Source organism: Leuciscus leuciscus (assembly GCF_965113295.1).
Source record: "Leuciscus leuciscus genome assembly, chromosome: 12".
Lineage (NCBI taxonomy): Eukaryota > Metazoa > Chordata > Actinopteri > Cypriniformes > Leuciscidae > Leuciscus > Leuciscus leuciscus.
The window spans coordinates 16,769,319-16,791,165 of NC_138736.1; the positions used below are offsets into that span (position 1 = coordinate 16,769,319).

Below are 21,847 nucleotides of genomic sequence, written 5' to 3' on the forward strand. Positions count from 1 at the left end.
AGGTTTGACATATACTACAAGTGAACATTCTGTACAATTAAGCTCACTTCTTTTTCACACGGGTACCCTTACTGTAGTAAATACAATTTATTATATATTATTTATTCTATAGGCTATTAATTGGCTCCTGCTTATCCACAACACTAGGACAAGCTTTAAATAGATGTATGAATGTTTTATTAGTAGTAGAAGACACTGTGATCATCTACTTACCACTTCCATGACTATATACTGTACATATTGATTGACAGATGGTATAGGGGTTTACAGTGTAGCCAAGGTCCTCTGACAGACACATATGTTTGTAGTAGAATCTGTAGCAACCTAAGTAGTGAAGTCTGTAAGGGCACCAACATATTCATCCAAAACACAGACCTCTTTATAAACTGAATCAATAATAAATTGTACTTGTGTTCAGCATTCTGCAACAAATATCTTTCGGATTTTCTAGACTATTTTATGTCGTAAAAGAGAGCAGGAGGATATAAAAATGTAACATATGGCTTCGGCAGGCATGTATCATTATACTAAAGGCCCCGATAATCTTCAAACGAAATCGAAGAACGAACTGATGTGACGTCATTTCTAACAAAATCAGGCCAAAACTAACTTCTTTTAGAGTTTGTTTTGGAAGTTCGAAACAGCTTGCCAAAGCGAACTTTCTGTAAAAGTTTGCTTCGGCTGGTAAACACCTTTGTACTACCATTGGTCCCTGTCAATTACATAATAGGTAGGTCTGCACGGTGCCTCTGCCTTCTGTGGAAATCTTTTCGGCTTAATTTCTCCTGTTCAATCCGTGGAGGTCAGACGTGACCTTCGAGTTAAAACATAAACATACTGGAGAGCTGCTGTATAGTAGAAAATGAAGTTGTACTTCTGATGAAACGAGACACTGACATTTTTTTTTTTTTTATGTTTAATACGGTAAAGCTGCTTGATTTTAAGCAATCTATTGTATAAAGTGCTATAAAAATAAATGTGACGTGACTTTACCATAGTCATTTGGTCATTTCGACTTTACACCCTCGAAAAAAGGTACAAAAGCTGTCACTGGGAAAGTATCCTTCAAAAGGGTTCTAATATGTACCATTTAGGTACTAATATGTACACTTTTAGTACCAATATGTACCTTTGAGGGAATAATATGCACTCTTTAGGTACAAAGGTGTACCTTTTGAAAAGGTACCACCATAGTGACAGCTTTTGTACCTTAATTTTTACTGAGAGTGTACCGAAATGCAGAGATCGTGCAAACATATTGACGTTGCTATGATCAGATGCTTTTCTTATGCTTTATTAAAAGAATGCTTGCTGTTTTCTCAGTTTTGTTGTGTTTATTTTGTTATTGAGAGGAAAGCGTGCAGCACACATTTACATATTCATCTAAACATTGCTCTCGTCGGTGTGGGTGGCATCAGATGTTTGTTAACAGTATATCGCTGCTCACGTATTTCGAACTTCGTTTTACCCCTAAACGAAGAATGAAAAAGAACTTCGCCGTGAGTATATCGGGGCCTTAAGCAGGGCAGTGAGTGCCTGAGCCCTCCCCAGCTCCATAGTGCCCCACAATTTTCCCTACTGTAAATCTGTGGTGAAAAATGGAACTGCAGTATGCTCTAATTGAAAGCAATTGGGGCAAATTTATTTTCACATTACATTACATAAACCTCACTCAGACCAAGACAATATCACTCCGCTTTAGCTATGTGTATATTAGTCTGTATCAGGTCAGGACCTAGTTGGCATGTCTGTTCTTCCTATGTGGAGGAGCGAATCAAATTAATGAAAGTATAAATCATTTAGTATAAACATGCTCATGTGAATAGACTTTATGTAATTCTGTTGTGTTTGTTTTATATTTGTTCTAAGAATAGACGTGACATTATTTTCCTCACTGGAATTCATCCACAACTAGTAATATTCTAAAACAACATTCTGAAGCAATAAATACTACATTAGGGCAATTCTAAGATAGCATTCGTGTGTACTTAAAGGTGTCCTATAATGCCCTTTTCGCAAGATGTAAAATAAGTACCTGATGTTCCCAGAGTGTGTATGTGAAGTTTTATCTCAGAATACCCTCAGATATTTTTATAGCATGTTAAAATTGTCACTTTTTGAGGGTGAGCAAAAATGTGCCGTTTTTGTGTGTCCCTTTAAATTCAAATGAGCTGCTGCTTCCGGCACAGAGGGTGGCACTTCAAGAGCTGTGTGTGTTAGCAGCTCCAATTACCTCACGCAGACATGCACTGAAAATTTCAAAAACGTTTAGCCTTTTATTATGTTCAAACCGGAGTCAGACAAAGATGGAGAGACTCAAGAAGTGACAACATGTAAAATGCAACAGGACATTTCTGAATGGTTAGTTGATGAATTTATGTAGCTTATGTGTAGTTAACTATCTTCTAGTCATTTATTAGCATATTCTGTCATGATAATCTATAAATCGCGTTCCCGGGGACGGGGTTTATGTAAATTTTAGGGTTAGTGATGTCATGATAAAAATGTATGATAAAAAAGGAATAGTTAGAAGAACACAATAACTCCATAAAAGCTGGACATCTTGGTTTGTTTGTTATTATGTTCTTACTGAGTTTTTTTCCCCTTAATCTTAATTTGTCATCTTCCATGTAGGTAATGTGGGTATGCAACCTGTGCCGAAAACAACAAGAAATCCTCACCAAGTCGGGAGCGTGGTTCTACAGCGGTCCTGAGGGGTCCAGATCAGGGTCCCAAGCCAAAGTAAGGGGAGGCCCAGCAGGAGCAAACCAGGACCCTCTCAGAAACGGTTCAGGGGTCCTCTCAGACAGGTGAGAAGTTTATATTACTGCACATTGCTTGGCCTCGGATAATGTAAAATGTACGGGACTGATGCTGTCAGAAGGTTTTGTTTCAATGAGGAAGCTTTGTTAAAGGTTTTTTGGAGTGGAAATTACTTAAGTGAAGAGTTTTTATTATTGATAATTCATAGGACAGAAAACCGTTTTTGTAATTGTCTTGTAGAGAAATTAGCAAACCAGGATATGTTTTTTTTTTTTTTAGTTTCAGGATTTCTTCGCTATTTTCTCAGGACATGCATTTGATACCTGTAATGTATGGACATTTTATGTGCGGTAATTAGGAATCGCACAGCAGCATTAATAAACAGGAAACTGCAAATTTGAGATCTTTAGGAGCATCTTTAAAATTCAAACATACAAATGTGATAAGGGTTGTGCTATGTTGAAGGCACAATACATGCTTTGCAGTTAACATTTAGCTCCTTCATTTTCTTCTTTGACAGTTATATCTGTTTAATACTTCAAAGCAACATTCAATGTACAGTGACAGTTGCCTCTGAGGTAACTAGAGGTAAAACTAATGGTCATGAATTTTGCATTAACTACACTGTTACATTTTAAGAAGTGAATGTGAGTGGAGCCTGACTTTGCTAAGCTCTCCGTTACTGTACTAGGGTGTTGTGATTGATATGTGTTTGCTTATCAGTATTATTATTATTATTATATTAACCTTGTGAAAAAGAAGTACACTTAAGTATGTTTTTAAAAAAAGAGTGCATATTACAGAAATAAAACACTTTAAATGAATATACTTAAGCAGATTTGACATGATTACAAAGTTTTTAAAAGTATACTTAAGTGCATTAAAAAGTGTACACTTAAGTAGCCGTTTTATTGCATTAATGTTCATATCGGCAATTATACAGTTTTTCAAAAATATAATTTGAAGATTTGAAGTATACGCAACAAGGGTATGATTTCTGGACTATACTTGGGGTTGCTTATGTAAGCCCGTTTAAAGGTCCAATGGCTGTCTCCAATAATACAGGTAAAGGTTACTGTCTTTCCTTTTACGCAACACAACAAGATTAAATGAAATACATTTTCTCATATGTATTACCTCGTTATTTCATCTGACTCCATAAATGAAAAAGGTTTTAATGATATCTGAGCATCATTAAAAGTGAGCGAATGTTTGATTATTCTTTTTTAACTCTTTAAGTATATTTTACCCGTTCAGGGGTGCATTTCCCGTACAACGACTTAACTTGCTGCTTCACTACCATAGTATGATGCATCTTTGAAGAAATCAACTAGCTAGTCACGACTTGATTGTTCAACCACGTTGGTTAATGATGTCACGCACCTGTTGGAGTAATAACTTCTTTTAATGAATCTGTTTGAGATCGAATTAATACTAGATGTTTTGCTATAAATTACAGACATGGCATCTGAGGACTATTTATAACACCGACTCATTGAACTATGCTGATAACGACGGAACTTGCGACCATAGTTGGCTAATGATGCTTTTGGGAAACACACCTCAGAGTAGTCGCTCAGAGGTCCTCACGTATTCTGTTTAACGCGGGTCTCACGTTCACAAGCTCATCAGTTTTAGTCACCAAACAGAGGTAATTGCTATATACCTGAGATCGGTCATATTAATGTTTACACAATCAAATATACTTTGGTATAGCCCTCATGGAATTGCATACACTTCAATTTAACTTAACGTTTACTTCAGTAGAGGCATGGCCAATATTACAGATAGTGATTACAGAGCTGACCAACATTACTTCTCTTATAATAGCTTTGGATTGGCCATGCCGTGGTTTCCCACATACACTTATCTAAAGCAACATTAAATTAAAAACACCACATTTCTTATATTTTATAACTTCTTTTAGCTTTTCATTATGGCTGGGAGAATGAGACCATTTTACCAGGCGCACTGAGACACTTTAAATGATACCAAACATGTATATTTACTTTTTGTACACACTTCTTGTTAACATTGCATAGGTTTTTAGTGAGCTTTAAGTGAGGAGGAGAAGAGGGGGAGCTGGGGGAGATGATGAGACTGTAAAAGTGAGGTGTGAGCTGCACTGTGTGCTGCGTCTCGGATGTTGCTGTTACATATGCAAGAGAGAGATCAAATGTTAATTCTCATGAGAGCCTTTTGTTTTCTCGAGGGGTAGCCCAGACTTGCTGGCACCCGCCTTACACTTGCATAGTAACAGTGCTTACCGCCTTCATGACTAGAACAGATATTTCACTACTAACACGCACGCAGCAATACCATTAGCTCTGGTCTGACTCGAAAAGTGGACTAGTGATCCCGTCAGACTCTTTCCAGCAGATCATTACGGGTCTGTAAGTGGTCCAGGACCTAATGAGGAAAGTGCACTGACTACACAGGCCACATCACCATCAGATGGACTTGCACACATTGAGCTCAGATAGATAATGGTAATGATTGTAATCATTTTGACTGCTCAAAATGTTCAACAAATTATTCAGCCTATACTTGAGTAGTTGGAGTGAGACTGCAAGTTCTGAATGAACTATTTTACAGCCTAATTGTTTGTACATATGTGTCAGATAGATTTCTTCCGCTGTTTCATTGAACATCCCTCCCATTGCTGTCCAACTTCAACCAACCAGAAAAAAAAAATTTTCTGACACCAAGAATAATAACTACACAGTTTTAATAATCATTCTAATTCTATGAGAATAGGGAAGTCCACACCACATCAATAAACAATAACGTCACAGAGAAACAATATCATTGGAATCACTTTCAGAATGATTTTTTTCCCACTGATGAATGATAAAAAACATTGACAGCTAATCAGAAGCCATCCTGCTTTAAAGAGCTCAAGGCAATCATGACAAAACTACAGCGCATGCTTATAATAAACAGAACTTTATTTTGCATTAGTGTGGACTCAAATTTCGTTCTTGGCGTGAACAGGCCTTTAAAATGCCAATGACTGTTTTCTTTCATAATTTTTGTCACTTTCTAGAGTACTAAACTACTATTTTTGTCAAGTACTAGAGTACTGTGATGCTTGAGTGATGATCCCTTGTCTGCATGCAACGGAAGTTGCAATTAGACTTTTCTTCCCCATTGTGACGTATATCTGAGTTAAACGACTTCTTGAACAAGAAAGATTAAGGGCAGAATTAGATTTTGACCATCGTGAATTAGACCTGAATGCCAAGTGCATACAGGATTTTCAGTTTCCGTTTCAGCCCAGAATTTACATTTCGGTGCATCCCTATTTTCAACTACACAATATAATTTCTGTGTTACAATAATTCAAATTACAGAAGTACTGGGATAAAGGTTTATAGTTCGGATGTAAACACTGATGTCTACAGTAGCGATCAACATAGAGTTGTTCATTTAAGAGATTCATTCTAATTCATTCAGCAATGAATGTCAAGTCAAGTCACCTTCATTTATATAGCACTTTAACAATATGAATAGTTTCAAATCAGCTTTACGGTGATAATAGGAAATTACAGTAACAGAGATTGTTTTGGCTTTACAGCAGCTCTAGAATAAAGTTATTGTCCAGCTAAAGTTAGTTTTGATTGATTGATTCACTTCCGTTGCAAAGATCATTAGTTATTAACTTAGGGGCTGCTAGCACGACATTGTTCTAACAGAAACACGCTCCGGCCGCCCATCCGCACAAAACAGTGCCTGGTGGCTCGAGAACACACTCCCAGAAATAGGTTCCAAGGTGCAAACGATTATCAGTTATCTCTGCGCAAGCCTCAACGTCTAAGTGAGCCATTGTATCAGTCATTCAAACTGATTTTTCTAAATAAAAAATAAATAAAAAATCTTGTCAGAACTGTAAATTACATGTTATTTTGTTTAGATGTCTATTCAGAATCATGGAAGAATCGTGATTTCTATTTTAAACAAAAATATATATAATTATTCAGATTATTGTAGCTGGTTGGATGGATGTTGTGATCTCATGTGGGTGACAAGTTGTCCCGCCCTCGCGCCACGAAACACGAAGAGATGTCTTTGCGTAGGGAGGGTAAGATATTTTGATTAAAGCGGTCCTATTATGCCCTTTTACGCAGAGTTGATTTTGTTTTTGGGGTGTACAACAATATGTTTTCATGCTCTATTGTTCAAAAAGTGCATTATTCACAAATTTTACATTATTACAGCTCCTCTCTCCCCAGTCTGGTTGAATGCTTCGTTTTCGATGAAGCCCCTCCTTCCAAAATACGAAATGTGCTGTGATTGGTTAGCTGGCCCAGTGTGTTGTGATTGGCACGCTTTGGTGTGTGTTCGGGAAATATCGCGCCTCTTCATAACCGCAAGCTCCACAGTCAATTTCAAACCATTATGAGCCTGATTCAGACCCTGACAATGTTAACGAACAAGAGGATTGTGCTGAACGGATTTCAAGCACAGACTTTGCATGCATGGATTTCACAGGACGTTTCAGAGTGGTATATTTTTTGTGTGTGCAATTTTCGAATAGATATGATGTTAATCACCGTTTAATCATATTTGTCAGAAAACTATGGTGATACAAACAGTAATCGATCACAAACTCATCGGTAATTTTCCTAAGGGGCGGTGAACAGTCTTACAAAAGCAAGAATTTACAAAAGGTAAAGTAAACACTATATCAATAATGTTAGTTAGCAGGCTAGCGGAGGCAAAGCTTTGCTGTTCATTTACATCTATCATAGCAACTACATAAAGCTTATAATTGGAACTTTTAATGGAAAACACAACTACAAATAATATATTTGTAGTTATATATAGCCTGTATAGCCTGTATTTTACTGCATTTCTCCGTAAAATTTGCAGAGCATAGACAAACGTTGAGGTTATAATGTTCAGGAACAGTGTGAAATAAATGTTTACCTCTCTAAGTTCATCAGCTTTAGGACAGACTTTTTTCCGGGGTGTAAAAAACAGCGACAACAACTCTTCCTCTTCTCTAAAGCAGACAAACATGGCCTCACCCACTCTGTTGCGTGTTTCCGGGGGTGGGGTTTATGTACATTTTAGGGTTTGTGATGTCACCAACCTGGGAAGAAGCTAGTTGTAGTCCCTACCAGCCGTTTGTTGTAGTCCTTAAAAAGTGATTTCTGTAAAAGAAAATATCTCCCTTTGCATTGAACTTTGAGCGTTGTAACTTGGCAGATGTTGTTTATGCTCAACAGCAGCATTACACACTAACTAAAGTTAAAAAAGTAAAATCATAATCAAGGACCCCTTTAAAGATTACAAAAGCACATGGATTAAAAAAAAAAGTCACTGATCATTTACTAAAACTGCAATATTTCTTTAAATAAACCAAGAATCGTACATTTTGGTGACTTTATAATGATTGCGATGATGATAGCTCTTATAATGATAATGACAGGGAGATATATAAATTAATGAACATGTTAGAGAAAATGTCCTGTAAAATGTGGTTAAAGATTTTAGCAGCACCGAAAAACATTAGAAAGGAAAATAAAATATACTCACGTGACGTCTCAGAACGCTAAAGGAGATTCGATTCGCCAAGTAGCCTACGAAACGCCCTCATTGCCAATCCTCTTTAAATGGCCAATCACTTCTTAAAGTGACATTTAACGGGCATCGATGAGGTAAAAGATAAAATACGAAATAATAAAGGCCTACGAGATAAAACAAGTTGTTATAGCTATAGGCCTATCACTCGTGCACTGTAGAGTGCGCGCTGCTCCAGTGCTTTGAGCGTCTGCTGAAATAGACTCTAGCGCACTGGCTGTGTCTGAAAACCTAGTAAGCTGACTGCTTAGACAGCATATTAGGGTAGGCTATCATATGCACTAGTCTAAAAATGCTCACTTGTTCTTGCCTCTCTCTCTCTCTCTGTACTTCTCCCGAGAGCTCACTGTATCAGAACGCCGTGTTCACTCTCCCGTTTGCGCATCTCTCACAGAAACGAGCAGCCAGTGCGAGCGCGTCAGGAATGATGTGTGAGAGAGAGTCTGTGCTGCTCCAGTTCGTCTGATTCTCCGAGGCGAGACGGTGGCGCATGGACGCAGCTCCAGATATTCCAGCCGGTAAAAATGCAGCGCTGTTTTTCTCTCTCTCTGGCACGCCGTCAGAAAGAATCCATCCCCCGCTCCCAGCAGCCGCAGCACCTCAGGACTGGAGCATGAAACGCACATCCATCAGATCTCCGGGAAAATATGGGACTTGATCGACACGGCAGCGCGTCGGATGTAGCGGTCGCGGGGTTGTGGGTGTGCTGTTGTTGTTTCCTCAAGTGAAAGACTACTGGGTTCGGATAGGGAGGAGGGGGCAGGTGAAAATGCAATTTGGGACATTGCGACAGTTCTGTAGCTCGTTTCTATCGCATTTTAAGCCACCCCAGAACATCTCGAAGCCAGAGCTGTTGGGACAGGCGCGGAACGGCAGGTGAGGCGATCGATACCCGCTCACCGATCATCACACAAGAGCTAAACGAATACAGAAATACAGCACAGGGACATCCAGTGCTATAGATTAACATGCTGAAGAATCCCGTGGGTTTTGAACTTACGCTGCTGTTTATCGCTTAAGATTCGCATTGGTGTTTTATAACGGTAACTGCGCCTCCGTGCCAACAGCTTCATTTATAATTTTTGCATAAGATAATATGGGAACACTCTTTATTACAGTGCCCGTTAATCACTGCATGTAAATGCAATTAATTAAATTAAATTACAATAATAATAACAATAATAATAATAATAATAATAATACACCTACTAACAAGTATATTTACAAGTTGTGCCAGGAAATAATTGCAATTTATTTAGTATTATTAGATTACTCAATGCACTGTGAAAAAGTAAAAACAAAACATGCAGTTATTACCCTAACTAGCTGTTTCTACCTGATCTGACTTTTAAAAATGATTTATTGTAGCTTAATGTAGCCAATTTTATTCAGTCATATTTCATAATATTCTAAGTAAATAATCACTTAATTTAGAGATAACATAAATGTAAAAAAGTGTATGTAACATGAGCACTAATGCATAGTAAAGGAGTGAAGGAATGTTTTTGCCAGTGCACTTTGCATTTATTTATTTTTAAACCATTCTGTTTATTTTACCACTTTCACATCCCAGCTGGGATCGTAGCATCTTGGATTTAGGACATTGGGACATTGTCAGGTTTTTCTTTTGTCCCTTTCATAAATTGGCTAGATGGTTATAGGGAAAATTTGCATCTAAATGCCTCCTTCTGTAAATTTCTATATAGATCTATATAGTGAGAGATATATTGCTTTTTTTGCTGATTCTTTGTTGGAGTAGGTTTGAGACTTTCTTTATTACGCTAATTTAGACTATGAGGAGCCTTGAGCTATTTATAACTCAAGCACAATAACATAAATGTCCTAGTGAGTCATTCAGTAAAGTCATGATTTATTAAGCAATGTTATAGCATACCTGAAACACTGAATATGGATTATATCATAATACAAACAGCATAATTCTCATTCACAAAATACAGACTACAGCACAGAGTCATGGTTTCGTAGACGGGTTTAACCATGAGTGCCTTTCACAAGTGTCTTGTGTTCACAGGACCATCTTGTTAAAGTAACACTTTGTCATATGCATGTGTCATCTGCTTATAAAGTCTGAAGAAACTGAGAAAGAATTACATGGCAGCAACATTCAACGTAAAATATGCTCCAAAAACACAAATAAAAAAGGTTATTTAGGCTAGTCTTGAGTGTTTGCACTATGTGTTGAAGGCATCATATTTTTACTTCAAGCATTATCTTTTTATTTAAGTAAAGTGACATATTTCTGAGTGAAACAGAAAATATAGGGAGGGACTTGATTTTATCCTCCAGGAACTGACTGGATTGTGCAAAGTGGTCTCTGACAGATAGTTGGAGAGGAGGGGTTGAACAATTAGAGGCATTAGTGATTTCAGCCATTGAGTAAAAGTGTTATTACATTTTGATAAAAAGATCATGGCAAGTATTATTGTTCTTTGGAGTAGCATACATTGATTAATATATATATTATTTAGGAAAGTTAATAGGGTCAGTTTTGAGTTAATGTTAACTTTATGACTATCTTCTTTTTTACAAGATGATAGGTTTAGATGGGGAGGGAAATTATGATACATGTATCTGTTTGAAAATTCTATTAATTTATTTTTCTGTTATTAATAAATCAGAATTTTTAGCTATTTTTGTGGTGGTTTATTCAGAGGTTACCTTTGTTTACTTAGTTCACCTTTAAGATATTTTATCTGTCACCCAAAAATCATTTCACTTATGGTGCGTAATGTTTTCTGATACATAAGTTATGCATTGGCAACATTACAGACTTTAATGCAGTCGACATGCTATCTAGTAACAGTGTGACTCCCAGAGTTAGTGAATTGTGAATGAGTTTGTGTGTGATGATGATGATGATGAGATCCTCACTGCATGTTTATTCATCTGCTTTAAAATTTGCATTTGTATCTTATTTAAAAAACAAACAAAACAAAAACAAAGATGCTGAATCATATTATCTGCCATTTGTGTAATTATTATCATCATCATCATCATCATCATCATCCATATATACTTAGTTTGTTAGTTACATTCATGGAATTCCAAATATATTTGGCACATAAAGGTTATTTACATAGTTTTAGAAATTTAACAGTCGTGCAAATAATGTAAAGTAAATCTGCTGTGTATACTGTATAGCAGAATTTGTATGGTCGCACTGCGCTGTATATCCCGTCACACCGCCCAGCCCTTTTTACAATTCAGGCTTTTATTTGCAAAAGCCTTATACCCACTTAGTAGCAACCCATATCTCAATGGACCAAATCATTTAGTTGTATCCCTGGTCTCTGCACTAATGCTGTTGATATTGCATGTGAGTGGTGGGCTACAGAAATGGAATCTGACTCCCTCAGATGTCTTAATAAATTGCCGGCCACATTTCGGCCTCTTTCACTCTGGCTGATTTACTCCCTCAATCATTGATTATTTAGAAGCTGTATTTTCTCTAGTGTACTCTCTTCCCAAAAGCACTCGCTCTGAATCAGTCAGTCCTTGTGTGCCAGCTCCTTTTAATGGAAATCCAAACTGATCGATGGACAGTCAGAGCAGCCCATCCCGTTGCGGGCTGGATCTGTTATAATGTTGGACTTCGATGTTTCTCTCTTTTCAAGTGGTGGAAAGTCAAAAGAGGTGCAGCTCCACTGATGCAAGTAAATATGCTTATTTTGTATCATACTGTATGTCAAGTGAGGTACGTTTTAGATTATATATTACATATATACACTACCTTTCAAAAGTTTGGGCTTGTTAATATTTTTTTATATTTAAAGTCTCTATTCTTTGATGAATAAAGTTCAAAAGAACCACATTTATTTAAAATATTAACATTTTGTAACAATGTAACACTTTTTACTGTCACATTTGACCAGTTTAATGCGGCCTTGATGAATAAAAGTATGAATTACTTTAAAAAAATGTTACTGTCCCCAAACATTTAAACAATAATATTATATAGTGTATTTACAACCCAAAATAAAAAGCTGTGTTTTCTTGGTTACATTAAAGTCTCTATTGTAACATTACCCATTCTTGTAACACTTTACAATAAGGTTTCCTTTGTTAACATTAGTTAATGTATTAACTAACATAAACTAACCATGACCAATTCATTTGTTACTGTATTTGTTAATCTTTGTTAACGTTAGTTAATAAAAATACAGCTGTTAATTTGTTGATTTTGTTTGTTCATGTTACTTCACAGTGCATAATGTTGACAAATACAACTACTGATTTTAATCATGTATTAATAGTAAATGTTGAAATTAACATTAACAAAGATTAATAAATGCTAGAAGTGCAGTTCATGTTAATTAATGTAGTTATTACAGTTAACTAATGAAACCTTATTGTAGGCTATGTTACCACTATTTTTATTACATACTATAATGCTTATCATATTGTAAATTACTATTTATGCAAATACTTTAAAATGTTGTAAGACAATTCTAGCGTACAATGTTTGTACAGACCCTTGGATTAAAACGCTGCCTAATAAATGATTTTAAATGATTATAGTGAAATGTTTATTCATTCATTTAAGTGCTTTATCTAGGAAGTTCTGCAGACAGTGCAAATGAAACTGGATTTGTATATTTTCCTAAAAAGTGTGTGAGTGGTTCTTACCTGTGCAAAACTCACTGGCAGAAAGCTAGGGTGCTGTGGGTGTTTGCAGAGGTGTTGCTAAAAAAGGCTGTTGTATTTGGTTTGTAAGGTGTTCTGAATGGTTTATAGAGTTACTATGCAGTCGCCATGGTGTTCTAGGTACATTGCTAGGTGGTTGCTTACTGGCCCATCAAATAATAGACCACCCGCAAGTAGAACTGGGCGATTTGGCCAAAAATATTATCACAATATTTGTTTACCATTAATGGGGAAGGAAATGCTTTCCACGTATTTGTTAGAAATTAATCTAAACTTGCTTGTTAAACTCCACAGAGTTGCTACCTTTTAATTTAGAGCACCTTTAACATTCACAAACAAGCTATATTACACACTGTATGAAAGGCAATATTCGAAAAAGCATAATTGGGGCACTTTAATTAACTTGCTGTACTTAAGCTGTTGGACAGTTGATAAAACCCTTTCAGAAAAGCTGCGTCTTTAGATTATGATTATTCGATTTGCCATGCGAGCAACCCACAGTTTCTTCTGTTTTGAAAATATGTTTTGCACATCAAAAGCTGGGATATCGCACAAAATATTTTTGACTGTTTTCATCACATGTGTTCAAGAACACAAAATCTTCGCTTACTAGAAAACTGGCATCAGCATTAAAATAATAAAAAGTTGCTGCAATCAGGGAAGATTGTGACTTTTTTCCGACATAATAAATTACTTGACCCTCAGAGTGCGCAGATAAAACACAATAAAACGCTGTCATGTTATTCTGCATTCAGAGGCAGATACCTGATATTTGGGAATGCAATCGTGTGAGACAGCATCGTGTGCAATTTTTAAGATTTTATGCGCATGTTGGCTTTTTCATCCAGTGTTCTTAATGCGATATCTCAAAGTTCACATAAAAATACATGAATGGAAACATAGCTAAGCTTATGGGATTTTTCCGCTATTTTAATTTGCTGCCTACCAGGAAAAGAAGTCACTTAGAAAAGTTATAGCATACCTTTCCTCAAAGAGCCACATGATTTGAGGCATCATTCATTTCAAAATTTTGTGGGGTGAGTTATAGCATTAACAATAGTGAGTGTTGCCTTATCAAGCAGCACTAATAAGGTCAGGGCAGATGTAATAGACAAGCTGAAGATAAATCAAGGGTTGGAGTTTGGTGATGGTTTATTGATCCTTAAACTGAGGTTAAATTTAAATGATGCCATTTAGCTGGCAGGATATTTGTCCTAATAAGATCATTGATTGGGAGATTAACAGCATTGTGCGTCTATTGAGTGAATCCCATCAATAAGAGATCATTTTTGAGCCTCTATCACGTTCATTGTAACAATACGAAGCCCTTAAAGAACCGACAGATGTGATGACACTGTTTGTAACCTGTTCCTACAACATTGTGCTTGTAGGAGGAGAGGCATGTAGCATTAATGTATTAGTTCACTTCAAAATGAAAATTCTGTCATCATTTACTCACCCTCAAGTTGTTTCAAACCTATGTGAAGTTATTTCTTCTGCTGGACACAAAGGAAGATATTTTGAAGAATGTCGGTAACCAAACAGTTGATTGGGCCCCATTGACTTCCATAGTATTTTCTTTTCCTACTATGAAAGTCAATGGGGTCCATCAACTGTCTGGTTACTGACATTCTTCAAAATATCTTCCTTTGTGGCCAGCAGAAGAAATAACTTCACATAGTTTGAAACAACTTGAGGGTGAGTAAATGATGACAGAATTTTCATTTTAAAGTGAACTATTCCTTTAAAAATGATCATTTGTATGGTGGTGGCCTTGCTTAGTTAACATGGACAAATTAATGCATGCTAATGCTATGGGAGGCTGCTTGACCTTTGCCTATTAGGTCAAGGTTTTCGGATTACATTTAGAGTTATTTATATAGGACAGACAAGATATTTCATCACAATATTTAGCCGACTACCTGGAATACCTTTTTATTTGTGGAAGACAGAGTTATTCAGGCTTAAATAAAAAAAATGTGAAATATATTTTGGGGGATTTTCAATGTATTTCAAGAACAGGGGGTAGAGTAAGTGATGAAATGGATGAGATGGGGGATCAGTTTAGGAGAAATTTTGCTTGCTTTTTTGGAGGACCAGTGTAGGTATAAAAAAAATAATAATTAGTGTTCTTTTTGGAGGACTAATGAAATAACGTAACAATAAATTATTAATTCTAATGGAAAGTAACTCGTTAACAACTTTGGTATTGCTTTAAGTCTCTTCTCTTCTTCAGAACGGTAGCTTTATGCTTGGCACATGAATGCCACCACAATGTCGTAAATACAAGTGGGAAGCTCGGGATTTTCTTTAAGTCCCGATCTTTACGAGTTGGGGACGTGTCAGTGAGAAACATGGCGCAGTACCACAATACTTACAAGTATTTAGAAGTGATGCTGTGGATTTCCTTTTTACAGCATAGTAAGCTAATTGCCTGCACAAAATATGATGGCATTATAATATAACAATATAATATGTAACGATAAAGTTTACAGTGCCTTCATAAATTAATTAAAAACATAAAAAAGCAAAACAAACCTGATGCACATTCCTTGTTCTTCATTTTCTAGAAGTAGTTTAAGAACCTTGCTGTATTTCTTTTGTAGTTAATTAAGAGAAAGTGCACCCCCATCTTACTCCGACGAAAGTGACTTGAAAACTTCCCACACTTCCCACTTCGTAAATACGAACTTCCCAGGAGGATTTGTACCCATCATTGCAATTGTTGTTTATATTCAAAGTGATATTTTTTCAACAGTTTGTATGCAGTAACTAAGAACCCTGGAAAGACATTGCTTACAGCATAGACAGCTGAATCTAAATCTAAATTTGTTGCTCATTTGACGTGGAGACAAGGTGTCACATTCATTTTCATATGAATTACTTTTTTATGAAGAAGGGAGGGGTATTCAGTTTATTTATCAGACAATTAAATAAAGTAATTCATGTTACATATTTGAAAATGTATTAATGTGTTATGGTTAAAAAGTTCAATTCAGGAAGTACTTCCTAAAATACGTAACACATTTCTTTGTGGTACATTCTGTTACTGATACCTGTTTAAGTAAAACTAAGTATTGAAGGTAGCACGTTTATTTTTATTAAAGTAGTAGTTCATTATATATATATATATATATATATATATATATATATATATATATATATATATATATATATATATATTCTGTCATCATTTACTCACCCTCATGTTGTTTAAAACCTGCTATGACTCTATCTTATGTGGAACAGTAACTGATCACCAGTAGGCCTAAGTCACTAAGATGTTTCAATGTTTTTGAAAGAAGCCTCTTATGCTCAATTTTATGGGATGCAATTTTATGATATAAAAAAAGTAAAACCAGTAATATATTGCAATATTATTACAATTTAAAAGAACTGTTTTATATTTGTATATATTATCAAATGCATTTTATTCCTGTGATGTCAAGGCTGAATTTTCAGCATTATTACTCTTCAGTCTTCAGTGTCACATGATCCTTCAGAAATCATTCTAATATGTGCTTTACTGCTTAAGAAACATTTCTTAATAGTATCAATGTTGAAAACAGCTGCTTAATATGTTTATGGAAACCATGGTAAAAAAAAAAAAGATTCTTTGATGAATCTGAACATTCAAAAGAACAGAATTTATTTAAAAAAAAAAATAAAATAAAAAATGGTTACAATGTAAAAGTATTTACTGTCACTTTTGACAATTTTAATGCATCCTTGCTGAAAAAAAGTATTGATCAAAATATATCATATTAATCTGGAAATATCTTGCTCTGCATCAGTGTTTTTGCAATGAGTGTTGCATGTATTCTACATGCTGGAGCGTTTTACAGAGTAGGCGAACATGATCACAGTTTCAGTGCATCTCTGTGTCCCAGGCATTTTTGAAGACTGTCTTGACTCCACACGAAAAGTCTGCACACAACACTTCTTGCTACACTGTAGAGTGTCATTTCCCAAACCCACAGCCGTTTCATCCCCCTCAGAGCTCCCATCCTCTCCGTCACTGACAGCAACATGACATCTCTCTGCCTTTGATAATGCGCAGAGAAATATTCATCACTTCTGCCCTTGAGAAACAAACTTTGCTATAGAAATAACAGTGATACTTAGCTCCGAGCTGGTCGCCAACGCATTTTTAGCTCTCTGCTCTCAGAGCCACTGCAATTTTCTACACTTCAGCCATTGTGTGCCGCACTGCATTTTTCTTTTGTGTGAAATCTGATTGAAAGTGCTAGAAAGGGCTCGACTGGAGTGGATGAATAGGGCAGTGTTTATCTAAGAGAGAAGAGAGAGAAAATCTGTTTTAATTTAAAATGAGACGAGAAAGTCTCCCTTCTGACTGCGCCGCTTACCCACATCTCTCGTTGCGCTGTGCTGCATCGCATGCGTCAGAGGAACCAATGTGTGTTCATTTATACTCTTGCTCGCATCCTCTTTTAAAGGCTGCCGACTCAACCGGCATCCACTTCACCCACTATATAAAGGAACAAATTATTTATTCAGCAGCCTGCAAGGCACTCTACGGCCCTATGACCTGCCTGTCCAGGCCCAAAATAGAGACTGTCTGTGTGCAGCGCTGGACTAAGTGTTTCAAATCCCACCACACTGGAGTGCCCATTAGTTAAAGAGTGATCCTTACAAGAAAGGAAGTGCATATAAAGCAAAAGTTTGCTCAAAAATGAAAATACTAACATGATTTACTCACCCTAATGTTGGTCTAAACATGCATGACTTTCTTTTACTTCACACCAAAAGAGAAATTCGGAATGATGTGTTGCTGGCCACTCTTTTTCATGCAATTAAGGTCAATGTCTTTCAACGTCAAAAACTTTGTGTTCCAAGTCTTCTGAATTTATACAAGCTTTGTTTGAGGTACAGACTGAAATTGAAGTCAAAATAGTTATATTCATCAGTTTGATTCACAAAAGAATCATTCAGATGATTTTGTGAACTGGATCAAATGATTTATTGAAACAATCTGTCTCAAAAGAATAATTGTTAATGAATAGCAAATTTTGCTCTGTTCCTCACACAGAGCTATTGCATAATATGAGAAGACTTACGTATATAGTGTATAAGCACAGAAGTAGAATATAGGACATAAGTCGTATGTATTACTTTTATGATACTTTTTTTTGAAGTTTGAAAGCTTCAGTTCATGTTCATTGTACACCACTGTTCAAACATTTTGAGTTTGGCAAGATTGAAGTCTCTTACCAAGGCTTAATTAATTTGATCAAAAATACAGTAAAACAGTAATATTTTGAACAATTATTAGTAATAAAAATTCAGCTTTGCCATCACAGGAATAAATTACATTTTAAAATATAATGGAATAGAAATCGGATCTATTAAATTGTAATAAATTATTACAATTTAATAGATCCGATTTCTATTCCATTATATTTTAAAATGTAATTTATTCCTGTGATGGCAAAGCTGAATTTTCAGCAGCCATTTTTCAGCAATCAAAATCAAAATTTATTTTCAGACAATTGCAAGAAAAAGAGCGTAAAAACTCCTTTTGTACTCCACAGATGAAATAAAATGAATAAAAAAATTACAGAATATACTGTATATTTTTTTGGTTTGTAAACTATTTTTTAAACCTTCCTTCTCTTTCCATTGGAAAGAGAGGAAGTTACAAGGGTTTTGGACTCCAGTAAACAGCATTACTCCATCAGAAGTGCAGTGCTTGAGTGATGTACGCTGAATCAGAAGAGTAGGTAATTAAAATCAGTGCATATTTGGAACACAACGAGCATACTAATAGATTCAGAGTACTGCACCAACGTTCTGGAGCATTCCGCTACTGCCTTCTGAACTATGACTCATGTCTGGCACGTTGTACTTAGCGCAGAGTTGCGTTTTTTTTGTGGTATTGTCTCTGGATATTGGTGTTGCTTGGATGTGGGGGGGTTAAATGACAGGTCTATAGCATTCTGTAATCTAACTAATGGTGAAGCTTATTATAATAGTTCAGTGCAGTCAGCTATGATTTAAGAGAGAAATATTATAGTGGCATTTGCTAAGGCAAGCATCACTGTTGCTCATACTCAGGGTTCATAATTTGAACTAACCCATTACCCTACGTAGAGATGCCCAGTAACTTGTAACAGTAACAGTAACTTGATCAAATTTAGCAAACCCCTATGGAACCACCCTGACACCTTAGCATTCACATTTCAACACTAGTAACCACCTAGCAATGGCCTAACAACCACCTGAAAACCCTAGCAACCACATTGCAACGTGCTAATAATCACTAGCACTAGCAACCACCCAGATCATCCTAACAACCACTTAGCAACACCCTAGCAACCACCCTAACATGTCAGCATCCTCCCAGAGCACCCTACCAACCACCCTAACACCTTAGCATCCATATACCATGCTAAAATTACACACTGGGAACCATTCAATGCACCCTAGTATCCACCACCTTAGCATCAACATAGCAACATGCTAAAAAGCACTCAGAACACACTAGTAGTAACCACCTAGCAATGCCTAACAACCACCAAAATAACCTAACAACCACATAGCAATGTGCAAAAAATCACTCAGAACATCATAGCAACCATCAAGCAATGCCCTAGCAACTACCCAGAAAACCATAGCAAGTGCATAGCAACACGCTATGAATTCACTGCACCTTAGGAACCACATAACAACATCCTGGCAACTGCTTAACATTGTGGCAATGAATTTTGCGTGGTCAAATGCCAGTTGTTTTTATGATTCAAATATAATACATTAAATACTATTATTAACATATTAAATATAACTTATATTAAGATCCAGACTATCTTATTTTTTTTTTATATAATGTGATGGCCCTGCTTTGCCTTTAAAGTCAACATAAAATCAAAATTGACAATTCTTTAATTTTTTATGGAATATTGCAATATTTGTTATAAATTATTTATCTGTGCACATCATTATTGTTTTAAATTCATGTTCCCTTGTAATCTTTCATCAAAATAGCTTCCCCTCCCTCTTGTGATGACATCTTTTCTCTTCTCTGATGACGTGTTTACTGGCGTGAGGGCGGAACAAACTGTCACTCACATGAGATCACAGAAATAGCAAACCACAATGACTTAATGATCCCATCGATTCCCGATGGACAAGATCATGTTTGAGAAACTCAGATGTACATCACAATAGGGAAGAAAAGACTATTGCAACTTCCGTTTAATGCACTTTTGTACGGTATAATGGTAAAGTGACGTATGGTAATGAATGACACCATGTACCTTGAAAAAAATACTGATTTGTGACCCTGTCACATTTCACATTGTCATATTTTTTATTCGCAGGTCTATTTACCTTACTGTTGTGGTTGATTCTCTTCCCTGAATTTTCTGCACCTCTTTTATGGAGTGTGTCCCGCTCTACTGGGGTATGCCCTACTTACAGTGTGTGTGTGTGTGTGTGTGTGTCTTGAGATGCTAATAAGGCAGTCTTAGAGCTTTTACATGGAAGCAGGTCAGACGGATCCCCCTTGGTGAGAGGCTGTGATCTCTGCTGCTGTCTGAACACTGTGTGGAGGGTCCAACGGGCCGATCACAGCACGAATGCTCTGCTGAAATCAATGTACTGGGCGGATTTGATTTATACCATCTGTCCTAAAGTGGGACTGGATGATGAACCTTGCTACTAGGTTAGCAACATTAGTTGAGAAGGTGCAGTGTGTCATTTCTCGCTTGTGCAGTGGTTCTCAACCAGGGGACCGGGGCCAACTAGAGGTGACTAAGATGTTTTAATATTAGACAAATCTGGAAATTTCATCTTATACACTACTGGTCAACAGTTTTTGGTTATGTTTTTTTATGTTTTTGAAAGAAGTTTCTTATGCTCACCAAGGCTGCATTTATTTGATAAAAAATATAGTAAAAACAGTGAAATTATGGAATATTATTACAATTTAAAATATGTCTTGTATATTTCAAAATGTAAATCATTACTGTCAAATGAATCAAAGCTGAATTTTTAGCAGCCATTACTCTAATCTTCAGTGTCACATGATCCTTCAGAAATCAGTCTAATATACTGATTTGCTGCAATTTTTTTTTATCAATGTTGAGTACAAACAGTTGTGCTGCTTCATTTTTTTGTTGTTGAATTCTTTGGATAATAAAAAGTTAAAAGAAATTTTTGAAATAGAAATATTTTGTAACATTATAAATGTCTTGTTTGTGACTTTTGATCATTTTAATGCGTCCTTGCTACATAAAAGTATTGATTTTATAAAATCTTTTTTTAAATGGTAATGAAACCCGGATTCTACATAAAACTGAAGCAGCTGTTTTCAACATGGATAATATTAAGAAATGTCTCAAATCAGCATAACTAAATGATTTCTGAAGGATTATGTGACACTGAAGACTGAAGGCAGGATGTAGGTGGTTTCCAATTTATTGGTGTGCAGTTGCTTAGGATGTTCTAGGTGGTTTCTAGGGCATTGCTGTGCTGGCAAGGTGTGTTTACACAGATTTTAAACAGATTTTAATAGCACAGTGGTTGGCGTAAATGCTGTATTAACTTTAGGTATATATTATGTCCTAGCTACATAGTAAACAAAAACACAAAAAATACATAGCATTTCAAAATACAATGATTACACTGTTTAAAAACCTCAGAAACCTTAAATACTACATAACACAGGAACAGTCAGACATGACTGAAAGTGATCTGACTTGTGATTCAGTAAGCGAGTAATTAATTCAGTATTTACTGTCACTGACTGTTTTTGATGAATTGGAAAAAAGACTAGGGTCATAAGAGTCATTCTCACTCCCTTTGCTGCCTGCAA

The 21,847-nt window shown here is 36.1% G+C and overlaps 1 protein-coding gene across 1 annotated transcript in view; it reads left to right on the plus strand.

The window, feature by feature from the left end:
• Positions 1 to 21,847, plus strand: part of rims2b (regulating synaptic membrane exocytosis 2b) — a 172,719-nt gene that overhangs the window by 49,310 nt on the left and 101,562 nt on the right. Inside the window, exon 6 of the mRNA XM_082186686.1 lies at positions 2,635 to 2,810. Within this exon, the coding sequence (XP_082042812.1) occupies positions 2,635 to 2,810 (176 nt within the window). The remainder of the gene's footprint in view (positions 1 to 2,634; positions 2,811 to 21,847) is intronic.